The following is a 12,221-nucleotide window of genomic DNA, read 5'->3' as shown; positions in this document are numbered from 1 at the left end:
AGGTGCTGACTCCTTCAGAGACAAAAATCAAGGTGAGAACAAACTAAGATCCCAAAACAAGAATTACTAAATCACCACTATCATATCCTATCCATAGCTACAGCCTATTGCCACCACCAACTGAAGGACTAAAACTTCAATAGTACTTTGAAGAACTTCAAAGCCAGTTTACTGGTGTTTCAAAACACATAGTAATCTTTCCAATCGAACCCTACTTCACAGAAAGGAAAACTGAAAAAGATAATTTACGGGTGAAAGACAAAGAGTTTCCACCAGTGGATTATAGGTTATAGGCTAATCAAAACAAAGCATAAAGTAAAAACACATTCCTAAGTGACTACTCACATAGATTTCATTTTCATGGGTAGCTGGAAGGAAGCAAAATCAGAACACAGCAATTTAAATAAAATTTATTTTGTTAAGTTTTTTTTAATTTTTGCAATGCCACGGTTATAGGAGTGTATGAAGAGGTAAACACGCCTCCTTTTCTTAACCATGCCTTTTTTTTTTTTTAAACCTTCTGCACAAAAGTAAATGTTTTTGTTAATCTCATAGTTAATGGTATAAAACAGGTCGGCAAACCTTTCCTCCAAAGAGCCAGATGATAAATATTTTAGGTTTTACAGACCACATAAGGTCTCTGTCATATTTTTTTTTCTTTTATAACTCTGTAAAAACATAGAAATCATTTTGTTTGTACCATACAAAAACAGAATGGGCCAAATTTGGCCCATGGACAATAGTTTGTCGACCCCTGGTACAAAATATCTACTTTCTATTTTTTTCAGAGAAATTTCTTTCTTTAGGCTTCTAGACAGTCTGCTTCCTGAAGTAAAGTAGAGAAGGGCTTTTTTTATACCTGTATGTGACTTGTGACAAAAGTAGAGAGTTTCTAATCACCTTGGACTCCCCCAAGCAGTTTTTCCATTCACTCACTCATTCAGTGAATTTGTTGAGCACCTACTATGTACACTCTTAGATATCCTGGCATTAGCAGAGATTTCCAGTGTCTCTTTCTTAAAAGGGTGATTCCTCTAGTTTTTCTAAACCAGGAATTATCCCTTCTTAATATTTATGTTTTAGGGAGAATAAGGATTAAAAAGCTCTACGAGTACTCAAGAAAATTCATGATTATAAAAAAATGAATCTAGTTAACAATGATATCCTTGCACCCAATAGTGACAAATCCTTAAAATGTCACAGCCTATATGAGGAAAAATATGCAACTATCTGTATTTTTTTTTTCTTTGAGTTGAAGTCTCACTCTGTCACCCAGACTGGAGTGCAGTGGCCGCTCCAGGCCACCGCGGCCTCAACTTGCTGGGCTCCGGTGATCCTTCCGCCTCAGCCTTCCAAGTAGCTGGAACTACAGGCATGCGCTACCACACCCGGCTAATTTTTGATTTATTGTAGAGATGAACCTGCAGGCTCAGGCAATCCACTCACCTCAGCCTCCCAAAGATGTGGGATTACAGGCTGAGACACCGAACCCAGCTACTATCTGTATTTTAAAAGACGCCTCCCACAGGCTGAAACTTTTTTTTAAAAAAATTCTCAGATCTAGAATATCCCCCAAATAATTTCTTCCCATTTTTCTAGTCTGCTGTCATGTAACAAAAGATCTGGATGCAGGTAGGGCTCGTCATTTGCTTCTATTTCAGCCATAAAGCGATACTACATTTAGAGGTGAATATTGCCTCCAAAGCAGTGTGCACCCCATTTTATCTCAGGGAAGGAGTTATTCATTTCTGCTCCTTCAGGAAGAAAACTGTAATGGTCAGCTTTCTGTATCCAAGGTGAGGGAAGACTTTAAAGTGGTCAAAAGGAGCACAGGGCCTCAGTGTTATAATATAAAGGTTGCCCCCGTTCTCGATCTTTGGTACAGAAATCAGCTATGATAACCTGATTGCTTATACCACCAAAACATGGCACGTTTCATAATGAGTAGTAATTGTGGTTTTCCTTTTGACCATGTCAACGAAAGGGGAAATGCCTCGGGAAGTCACCTTGCAACGTTCTCTCAATTCTCATAAATACACGTACGCACAGCCAGTTCTCCCTTTGACTAAGTTCAAGGGGGAAAAAACAGAGTAGGCCACGGTTATCGTTTTCGCTCCCCTCTCTGTGTTCTTTTCTTTTCCTTTTCCTTGCGCTCCTGCTTGGCTAGTTTGTCTCTCTCCCTCTGCAGCTTGTCTTGTTCCTTCTTCCTTTGGGACTCATCCCGAAGTGAGTCTCGCTCCAATTTTCGGGCGTTGAGGACATCTTCCACATTGGTGTTTCGGAACAGAGCTGCAGGTGAGTTAAGGGATTCGCGTACAGGTCACAAAGGTCACAACTACTGCTCTTTCCTCATTCTGGCTATCCTTTCTCTACATGCTGAGTCCTAAGCCATCTCTACCTATTACTAGTCTTTAAAAAAAATCCTTATGCTTATCTTTGGTCTAATGGGAAATCCTAAAGCTACCTTGACAAAAGTTTTTAACCATCCCTTGGAATAAAAGTCTCATCTGGACTTATCTATACCTGAATTTAAGAATATTTTATCAACCAGGTGCAGTGGCGCATACCTGCAAGTCCAGCATTTTGGGAGGTGGAGGTGAAATGACTGACTAAGCCTGTGGGTTCATGACCACCCTGGGCAACTTGACAAGACCTTGTCTCTACAATAAAAAAATGAGCCAGGTATGGTGGTGCAGGCCTGTAGTTCCAGCTAGTTGGAAGGCTGAGGCAGAAGGATCACCTGAGCCCAGCAGATCAAGGGTGAGATGGCCATGATATGCCACTGTACTCCAGCCTGGACGACAGAGTGAGACTCCTACTCAAAAAGAAAAGTAGCCGGGCTCGGTGGCTCAACCTGTAATCCCGCACCTTGGGTGGCTGAGGTGAGTGGACTGCCTGAGCCCACCTGGGCAACTTGGCGAGACCTCATCTCTACAATAAATCAAAAATTAGCCGGGTGTGGTAGCACATGCCTATAGTTCCAGCTACTTGGAAGGCTGAGGCGGAAGGATCGCCGGAGTCCAGCAGGTCAAGGCTGCGGTGGCTGGGAGTGGCCACTACACTACACTCCAGTCTGGGCAACAGAGTGAGACTCCAACTCAAAAAAAAAAAAAAAAAGAAAAGTACTTCTAATTTACAATGGCAGAATACTGGAGAATCTAGACTAATTTTGGTGATTACAGTATTAATATAACTGGCTAAACATTCGTGTACTTGGCACCATTAAAATGCTTGAAGGCCAGGTGCGATGGCTCAGCCTGTAATCCCAGCACTTTAGGAGGCCAAGGTGAGAGGACTGTCTGAGCCCGGGTGTTCGAGACCAGCCTGGGCAACTTGGTGAGACCTTGTCTCTAAAATAAATCACAAAACCTAGTCGGGCGAGTTGGCATGCGCCTGTAGTTCCAGCTAATTAGAAGGCTGAGGTCGAAGGATCACCTGAACCCAGCAAGTCGAGGCTGCGGGGCCATGAGCGTGCCACTGCACTGCAGCCTGGGTGACAGAGTGAGACTCCAACTCAAAAAAATTAATGAAATAAAATGCTTGAAAAAGTTAAGTAAGAAGTTTAACTCTACTAAATCAATTTGCTTTTGTTCCTAGACTACTAAAGCTCAAGTGAAAACCATGTTCTAATAACTATAAACACTGAATTTATAAGAGATAGAAAATTAATTTAATACATTAGAAAATACTTAGCCAGGCTGGGCACAGTGGCTTGAACCTGTAATCCCAGCACTTTTGGAGGCCGAGGTGAAGGGATTGCCTGAGCCCATGGGTTCGAAACCAGTCGGGAAACTTGGTGAGACTTCATCTCTACAATAAATCAAAAGATTAGCCGGGCGTGGTAATCTTTTGAAAGCGTGCGTACTTTGAGAGGACAAGGTGGGAGGATCACCTAAACCCAGGAGTTTAAGACCAGTTTGGACAAGATAACAAGACTTTGTCTCTACAAAAAAAACTTAAAAATTAGCCAGGTGTGGTGGCATGTTCCTGTAGTCCTAGCTACTCAGGGGCTGAGGACGGATTGCCTGAGCCCAGGAGATCAAGGCTACAGTAAGCCATGATCAAGTTATTGCACTACAACTTGGGCAGTGCAGTGAGATCCCAACTCAAAAAGAAAAATCCATCTTCTCTGGGAAGCTTCTCATAATAATTCTGTTGCCCAGGCTGGTGTGCAGTGGTATGATCATACCTCACTACAACCTCAAATTCCTGGGCTCAAGCAATCTACTCCTCCCACCTAAGACTACCAAGTAGCAGGGATGACAGGTACATGCCACCCCACCCAGCTAGTATTTTATTCTTTTTAGTAAAGATGAGAGTCTCCCTGTGTTTCTCAGGCTGGTCTTGAACTCCTGTCCCCAAGTAATCTTCCTGCCTTGACCTTTCAAAGCACTGGGATTATAGGAATAAGCCACTTTGCCCAGTCATCAGCACATGTTTCAAAATGTCCGTATTTTTAGCTTAAAGTGTTTTCTGTTTGTGTTCTTTCTAACAAATTATAAAGTTTTCTAGGAAAAGGACAAAACTTCAATTTTATAATTGTTTCCATAACACGGGGCAACCCAGAGCTAAATATGGGAAGTATAGATTCTTATCTTCCCTTAGAAATCCCTCCTCTATGCCTTAAATTTATGAGTAAGGAAAATAATGATGTGGGGTGACGCCAAATCCTCACTACTAATGTGAGATGAATTTTTGAGCAGGTAAAGGTTGCCCCTAAGGTGACCCGCTTACTTTGCGGGATGCCTAGGAGTCGTGATCTGCCTGTCCCCTTTATTGAAAGGAAAAAAAAAAAAAGAAAAGAAATTCCTCCTCCAAACTTAACACTTTATAGTACTTGTCACTTGTTTTCTTGGGGGCAGTTATTGCTGAATTGTTATCTAGGGCTGTCCTAGCCATGGGGCTCCCAAATGCTTGCATGACCTGAGTTTCTGGAAGTAAAGGGAGCCCCCCGCAATGACAGCAAAAGAAAAACTGGTCTGCAAGAGGATTCTATGGAGAAACACAAGGGAGTGGACACAGAAGGATACATTTGTCAGGACCAGTGTTAACTGTGGTAGCACCTGAATCATCCTTCTCACCTGCTTCAGTAAGTGATGTTAAGGAAAGTCGACAGAAAACAAAGGCTGGCACATCCACCTAACATTAGAAAACATTCAGTAGACTGCTGGGCAGGAAAAGCAGGCTGAATGGAGGGATGTGATGATAAGCCCGAGAGAATCATCTTTGGAAATCTCAGATTAGGGAAGATTGTTTAGATCTTCTGTAAGATCCTTTTCTTGGAGGCTGAAAAGAAACTGAAGTTGGTCTGGGTGGACTCCACATTACCCGGAAACCAGGAGATGGCGAGATGACCAGGAGACAGAAGAAACTTCTGGGAACTTGTCAGACATGAACGTTCTTAGCCAGGTGCGGTGGCTCATGTCTGTCATCCAGCACTTTGGGAGGCTGCGGCGAGAGGAGTGCCTGAGTTCACGGGTTTGAGATCAGCCTGGGCAACATGACAAGACCTCATCTCTATAATAAATCAGCCAGGTGTGGGGGCACATGCCTGTGGCTCCAGTTACTTGGAAGGCTGAGACAGAAGGATCGCCTGAACCCAGCAAGTTGAGGCTGCAGTGGCTGTGAGCATGCCACTGCACTCCAGCCTGGGCGACAGTGAGACTCCGACTGGGGAAAAAAAAAAGAAAGAAATGCACATTCTTGGGCCTTATCCCAAATCCACTAAACCAGAAAATCTAGGGGGGGGGCAAAGCCCAGCAATCTATGTTTTAACAAGCCCTCCAGGAGAACCACCACTTCAAGTTCTTTTCTAGTCCAAGAACTGAAATTTTGTCATTGGAAACACAACCCTGCCAATCCTGGCAAGAGTAGTCATGAAAAAAACCAGAAGAGAAACTGGCCCCAAAGAACCCAAGAATTCTTTCCTAAGCTAGTGATTAGACCGCTGACATTTCTTTTTTTGCTGCTGTTGTTTTTTTTGAGTTGGAGTCTCACTCTGTTGCCCAGGCTAGAGTGCAGTGGCATGCTCATGGCCCCCATAGCCTTGACCTGCTGGGTTCAAGTGATCCCTCCGCCTCAGCCTTCCAAATAGCTAGAACTACAGGCACACGCCACTATGACTGGCTAATTTTTTTATTTATTGTAGAGATGAGATCTCACCAGTTGCCCAGAATGGTCTTGAACACGTGGGCTCAGGCAATCCTCTCACCTTGGCCTCCCAAAGTGCTGGGATTATAGGCGTGAGCCACTGCACCCAGTTGACAGCTGACATCTCTGGTGCATAATATACCACATACCTTATTCAAGTAGGCTCATTAAACAAAGCATTTCATAAATAAATATACAATTCATAGGGACCTAAACCTGCCCCTACGAGGACCACTTTTTTTTTGCAGAGTTCCCACTCAAATTCCAGATTTATCTTGGTGTTGCCTGGGGGTTCAACCTTACTTTTAACTAAAAGGTCACATAAAAATGAAAATATTCAAATGAAACTGCTCCAAATTTAGGGATTCCTTTGCCAGAAATATCCAGGTTCTAGTCTTGATTTTGTCACTAATTCTCTGAATGCCTCCGATCACCCATTCATCTCGTAGTGCCTTGGTTTCCTTATTGACTGGGAAAGAACATAAACATGGATTATATATATGATACTATACAGAAAAGTATTAAACAAATATATGGAATGACAGCCATATCTTATTTTCTGCAAAGCACAATATAAATGGCCCACTAATGCATTATTTGCTTTAGAGGGAAGTTTGTGGAAATATACTGATTATGTGTTTAAAAATACAAGTCCAGTACCAACTATTCCAACATCACTCCTCATACCCAAAAAGGGCTATAGACCACTGCCATTTCAGGCAGGGGAATTAAGCAACAGAGGAGCCTGGCAACTTTCAAAGGTCACCGTGAGTCTTCAAAGTATCTGGCCTGCCCCTCAGGGAATGGCGCTCAGACCCCAGAAAGGATATTCCTCTTCATCTGTCACATCAGCATACTGGGCCAAGAGGGCAGCTTTTCTCTGCTTCTCCTCTTCTGACATCATCCTGGGCTTCACCACAATCTGTGCCTGCTTCTCAATTAGGGTGGTAATGGCTTGTACTTCATCTGGGAGGTAGTGGGAGGGAGGAACAACAGGGCTGTATAAGAGACAGCCAGTCCACTGAATGCCCATTCACCCAGGTAGCATTTGTACTAAGACTGGCATCTGCTGCCTCCTGAGCCCCTGTAGCTAAAAGGACACAGAGCCAGTGAGAGGGCAAGGTAAGGCTATGCAGGCAGGCTCTGTACCTGCAATCGGAGCAGTCCTGACTTTACTTGTTTTCTATATTGAAGTTCTGCTGCCTTAAAAAAAAAGTTGAAAAGCACTGCATGAGACCCACAGAAAATGACGGCTCCCAATATGTAACTTTATCCCTCCCACCCTATAAACCCAAGCAAAAATCTAGAATTAACTTAAGCTAGTCCCTTTCTTGTTTATGATTATGCCAACTAAAATTCTTAGATTAAGAATATTTTACCGTATTTTAAAATAAAATCAACCATTTAAGTTCTCCACTCTCAAAAGAAAGTAATGATAAGTAGTGGTTCTCACACCTGGCTGCATATTAGAACACTAGAGCAGTTTGGGAGAGTTTTTTTGTTTTGTTTTTTTAGGAGAAATGATCTCATCTGTCACTGCCCAGTGTGGAATACAGTGGCAGGCTCCTGGGTTCAAGTGGTCCTCCCACCTCAGCCTCCTGAGCAGCTAACTACAGGCACGTAACACCATACCCAGCTCATTTTTTTTTCTTATAGGCATGGGGTCCAGGTCTTGAACTCCTGGCCTCAGGCGATCCTCCTACCTTGGTCTCCCAAAACACTGGGATTACAGGTATGGGCCACCACACCTAGCCTAGAAGAGCCTTTAAACAAATACAATTGCCTGGGCCCCAACCCAAGTACATCAAGCGATTCTTTTTTTTTTTTGAGTCTAAGTCTCACTCTGTCGCCCAGACTGGAGTGTAGTGGCCGCTCCCAGCCACCGCAACCTTGACCTGCTGGGCTCCAGCGATCCTTCCGCCTCAGCCTTCCAAGTAGCTGGAACTACAGGCACGCACTACCATGCCCAGCTAGTTTTTGATTTGTTGTTGAGATGAGGTCTTGCCAAGTTGCCCAGGTGGGTCTCAAACCCGTGGGCTCAGGTAATCCATTCACCTCGGCCTCCCAAAGCGCGGGATTACAGGCTGAGCCACCGAGCCCAGCCACATCAAGTGATTCTAATACACAGCCAAGACTGAGAACCAATAGTGTAAAGAGTTTAGAATTTTTCCAAGTTTGACTTTTTTTTTTAAAGAGATGGAGTCTTGGCTGGGTGCAGTGGCTCTAGCCTGTAAGGCCAGCACTTTGGGAGGCAGAGGTGAGATGACTGCCTGAGCCCAGGGGTTCAACACCAGCCTGGGTAACTTGGTCAGACCTCCTCTCTACAATACAACAAAAAATTAGCTGGGTGTGGTGGTGTATGCCTGTAGTTCCAGCTACTCGGAAGGCTGAAGCGGAAAGATCTCCTGAGCCCAGCAGGTCAAGGCTGTGGTGGCCATAAGCATGACACTGCACTCCGGAGTGAGACTCTTACTCAAAAAAAAAAAAAAAAGAGAGATGGAGTCTCACTTTATTGCCAAGGCTGGACTCCAACTTCTGGGCTCAAGCGATCCTCCCGCCTCAGGCTCCCAAGTAGATGGGACTGTGGGCATGTACCACCACACCCAGCTAAGTTTGGCTTTTATGATTTGAGTTCTCTGCAGCTAATTTACCATCCTAATGGTGAGTATATTCATCCGTTTCTCTTCCATTTTAAAGTGTGAAGGATTGGCCGGGCTCGGTGGCTCAGCCTGTAATCCCAGCACTTTGGGAGGCCAAGGTGAGTGGACTGCCTGAGCCCACGGGTTCGAGACCCGCCTGGGCAACTTGACAAGACCTCATCTCTACAATAAATCAAAATGAGCTGGGTGTGGTAGCGTGCACCTGTAGTTCCAGCTACTTGGAAGGCTGAGGCGGAAGGATCGCCAGAGCCCAGCAGGTGAGGCTGCGGTGGCCGGGAGCGGCCACTGCACTCTAGTCTGGGTGACAGAGTGAGACTCCAACTCAAAAAAAAAAATAAAATAAAATAAAGTGTGAAGGATTTACCTGAATAAAGCAAAATGCCACAGCAATCTGTATTTTGAAAGGAGAACATGAAGAGGGTAGGAGGTGGGAAAAACATAGTTGACCCAACACCTGCAACGTAAATCTCCAAGGGCAGTGGGAAGAGGATGAAAAGGAAGCCAAATGCCACCATGAAGATAACTGTGGTCAGCTGAATGAAAAAATGCAAGAGGAAAGGAAACCAATGTCCAGTAAAAAGGTAAAGCAGGCTGCTGGGTGTTTGCCACTGTGCATTACCTTAAGGAAAATGGGCTTCCACTAAATGTTATGTTGTGTACTAAAAAACCAAATAACTCAAATATGTACCTTCTTTTAATTAAAATAAGCCAGGCACAGTGGCTCACACCTATAATTCCAGCATTCTAGGAGGCTGAGGCAAGAGGATTACTTGAGCTCAGGAGTTTGAGACCAGCCTAGGCAAAATAGTGAGATCTTGTCTCTACCAAAAAATCAAAAAGTTAGCTGGGCAGGGTGGCACGTGCCTGTAGTTGCAGCTACTTGGGAGGCTGAGCCTGAAGGATCACCTGAGCTCAAGAGGTCAAGGCTGCAGTAAGCCATGATCATGCCACTGCATTCCAGTCTGAGTGACAGAGTGAAATACCCAACTCAAAAAATAAAATAAATGAACATTCATGGGAAAAATGAAAATATCTCTAACAGCTTACCATAAGGCTGTTGGAAAAGGACCTGGAGATCAGACATAGAAACTCCAACTCTACCTTCTTTTTTTACTTTGGTGACAACATTCTGAGTTTCTGACCATCGTTCCACAATCTCCTTGCAGATACTAAGGAGGGAATCTTCTTCCTAGTTGGAAAAGTGGACCAATTAATATCCTGACACTTAACGAGGAAATTCATGAGTAAATGGCCCCTCACCCAACCATCCCTCTGTCCATTTCACATAAGCACACATATTCTGCACACCAATCAATCTCCCTCCTCAGCAGTATGACAAAAATGATACTGTCTTTGGTGTCAGACAAATCCCAGATGTGTGAGGAAGTTTCTTAGCTTTCTGTCCTTCACATCTTCCCAGGATGTCAGTGAGGATAAATTAAAATGTGTCTAAGTAGCCGGGCTCAGTGGCTCAGCCTGTAATCCCATGCCTTTGGGATGCTGAGGTGAGTGGATTGCCTGAGCCTGCGGGTTCGAGACCCGCCTGGGCAACTTGGCGAGACCTCATCTCTACAATAAATCAAAAACTAGCCGGGCATGGTAGCGCGCGCCTGTAGTTCCAGCTACTTGAAAGGCTGAGGTGGAAGGATCGCCAGAGCCCAGCAGGTTGAGGCTGCGGTGGCCAGGAGCAGCCACTGCACTCTAGTCCGGGTGACAGGTGAGACTGCAACTCAAAAAAAAAAAAATGTGTCTAAGTGACGACCCTACTTGGCAAAGAACAGGCATCCAACAAAGATGGGCTTTATCCTATTGATGGTGCCTTTACCACCTTCACAGTTCACCCCTCAGGGCGTGCTATCAGATTTTGCCTTGACTAAGAGCTCGCCACGCACCAGGAACTGTTCTGAAGACTTTGCATGAGAACTCTCCGTTCTTAAAATAATCCCATTAAGGACTATTACTGCTCTCAATTTACAGATGAGGAGACCTAACCACGGAAGTTCATTGACTTGTCCAAGGTCATACAAGTAATAATGGAGTGAACAGGAGTTGAACCCAAACAGCCTGGCTGGGAGCCCATGTTCTCAACAACTCTATTATACCATCTCCCAAATAAAAGTGGAGTCATAACACAGCCTTGTTTTGTACCGAGCAAAGGATTTCCTCCTCTACCCCTGCATCCCTTCTGCATTAGTGCTAGACACACAGGATTGGGTCCAGAGTCCCCTCAGTTCATAGACATCCTCACCCTCGACAGGAAGAACAAAGGAAGAGGAAAAGAAAAAAGGACATGATAATTCTTTTGGAATTTGTCTATTGGGTTCTCTAGTTTTTACCAGAACCTCCCCCCTACACACACATACACACAAGACAGGAAAAGGAACAGAAAGGCAGAGAGAAAGGTCGCGCTTAGAAAGGACAAAGTGGTTTATCCCCTCAGTCTCCTCACCCAAACCAAAGGCATTCATTCATCCTTTCCTTCATGTATTCATCCAGAAGGTATCTGCTGTGTTCAAGTATCTGGCATAATGCCACTTAAAATTTAGAAAACCAGTATATCAGCAGCTGCCATAAAATATAACACCTGACTACCCTATTTACACCTGCAACCTATCCTCCACTTCACTCCCTCACAATGCTCCTTTTCCCTTAACACTCTGCACTTTGTAACATACCATGCAACTTACTTGTAATTTTTCTACTGCTAGAATGTAACCCATGAGGGCAGAAATTTCTGTTTTGTTCCCTGAGGTATCCCAAGCACTTAGGGCAGGGCCTGGCAAACAATAATCCATCAGTATAAATTTAATGAATCCATCACTCAACCAATAAAAAAATTTGATGAATCCATCAACCAACCAACAAAAGTACTACTGAGCCTGGTGCGGAGACTCACACCTCATCCCAGCACTTTGGGAGGCAGAGGCAAGGATTGCCTGCGTCCAGGGGTTCAAGACCAGTCTGAGCAACATGGCAAGAGTGCATCTCTACAAAAAATCAAAAATTTAGCTGGGTGTGGTGGCACACACCTGTGATTCCAGCTACTCAGAAAACCTGAGCCATGAAAGTCAAGGTTGCAGTGGCTGTGAGTGTGCCACTGCACTCCAGCCTGGGTGACAGAGTGAGACTTCAACTCTAAAAAAAATAAGTAAATAAAAGTACTACTGAGCCGGGCTCGGTGGCTCAGCCTGTAATCCCGTGCCTTTGGGAGGCTGAGGTGAGTGGATTGCCTGAGCCCGCGGGTTCGAGACCCACCTGGGCGAGATCTCATCTCTACAATAAATCAAAAAATCAGCCGGGCATGGTAGTGCATGCCTGCAATTCCAGCTACTTGGAAAGCTGAGGCGGAAGGATCGCCGGAGCCCAGCGGGTTGAGGCTGCGGTGGCCGGGAGTGGCCACTGCACTCCAGG

At 44.6% G+C, this 12,221-nt stretch overlaps 1 protein-coding gene across 1 annotated transcript in view; it reads right to left on the bottom strand.

Annotated features, from left to right (window-relative positions):
- Nucleotides 1-1,486: 1,486 nt before the first annotated feature.
- The window catches only part of CCDC43 (coiled-coil domain containing 43), a 13,250-nt gene continuing 2,515 nt past the window's right edge, over nucleotides 1,487-12,221 (bottom strand). The window contains exons 3-6 of the mRNA XM_021712080.1: nucleotides 9,912-9,999; nucleotides 6,981-7,116; nucleotides 5,031-5,089; nucleotides 1,487-2,289 (exon numbers count right to left, since the gene is read on the bottom strand). Coding sequence (XP_021567755.1) covers nucleotides 2,102-2,289; nucleotides 5,031-5,089; nucleotides 6,981-7,116; nucleotides 9,912-9,999 — 471 coding nt within the window. The 3' untranslated portion in view covers nucleotides 1,487-2,101. The remainder of the gene's footprint in view (nucleotides 2,290-5,030; nucleotides 5,090-6,980; nucleotides 7,117-9,911; nucleotides 10,000-12,221) is intronic.

Source organism: Carlito syrichta, unplaced genomic scaffold (genome assembly GCF_000164805.1).
Source record: "Carlito syrichta isolate Samal-C Ts95f unplaced genomic scaffold, Tarsius_syrichta-2.0.1 Scaffold303051, whole genome shotgun sequence".
NCBI lineage: Eukaryota > Metazoa > Chordata > Mammalia > Primates > Tarsiidae > Carlito > Carlito syrichta.
Note: the sequence above shows the minus strand (reverse complement) of the source record. Positions and strands in the feature narration are given on the sequence as shown.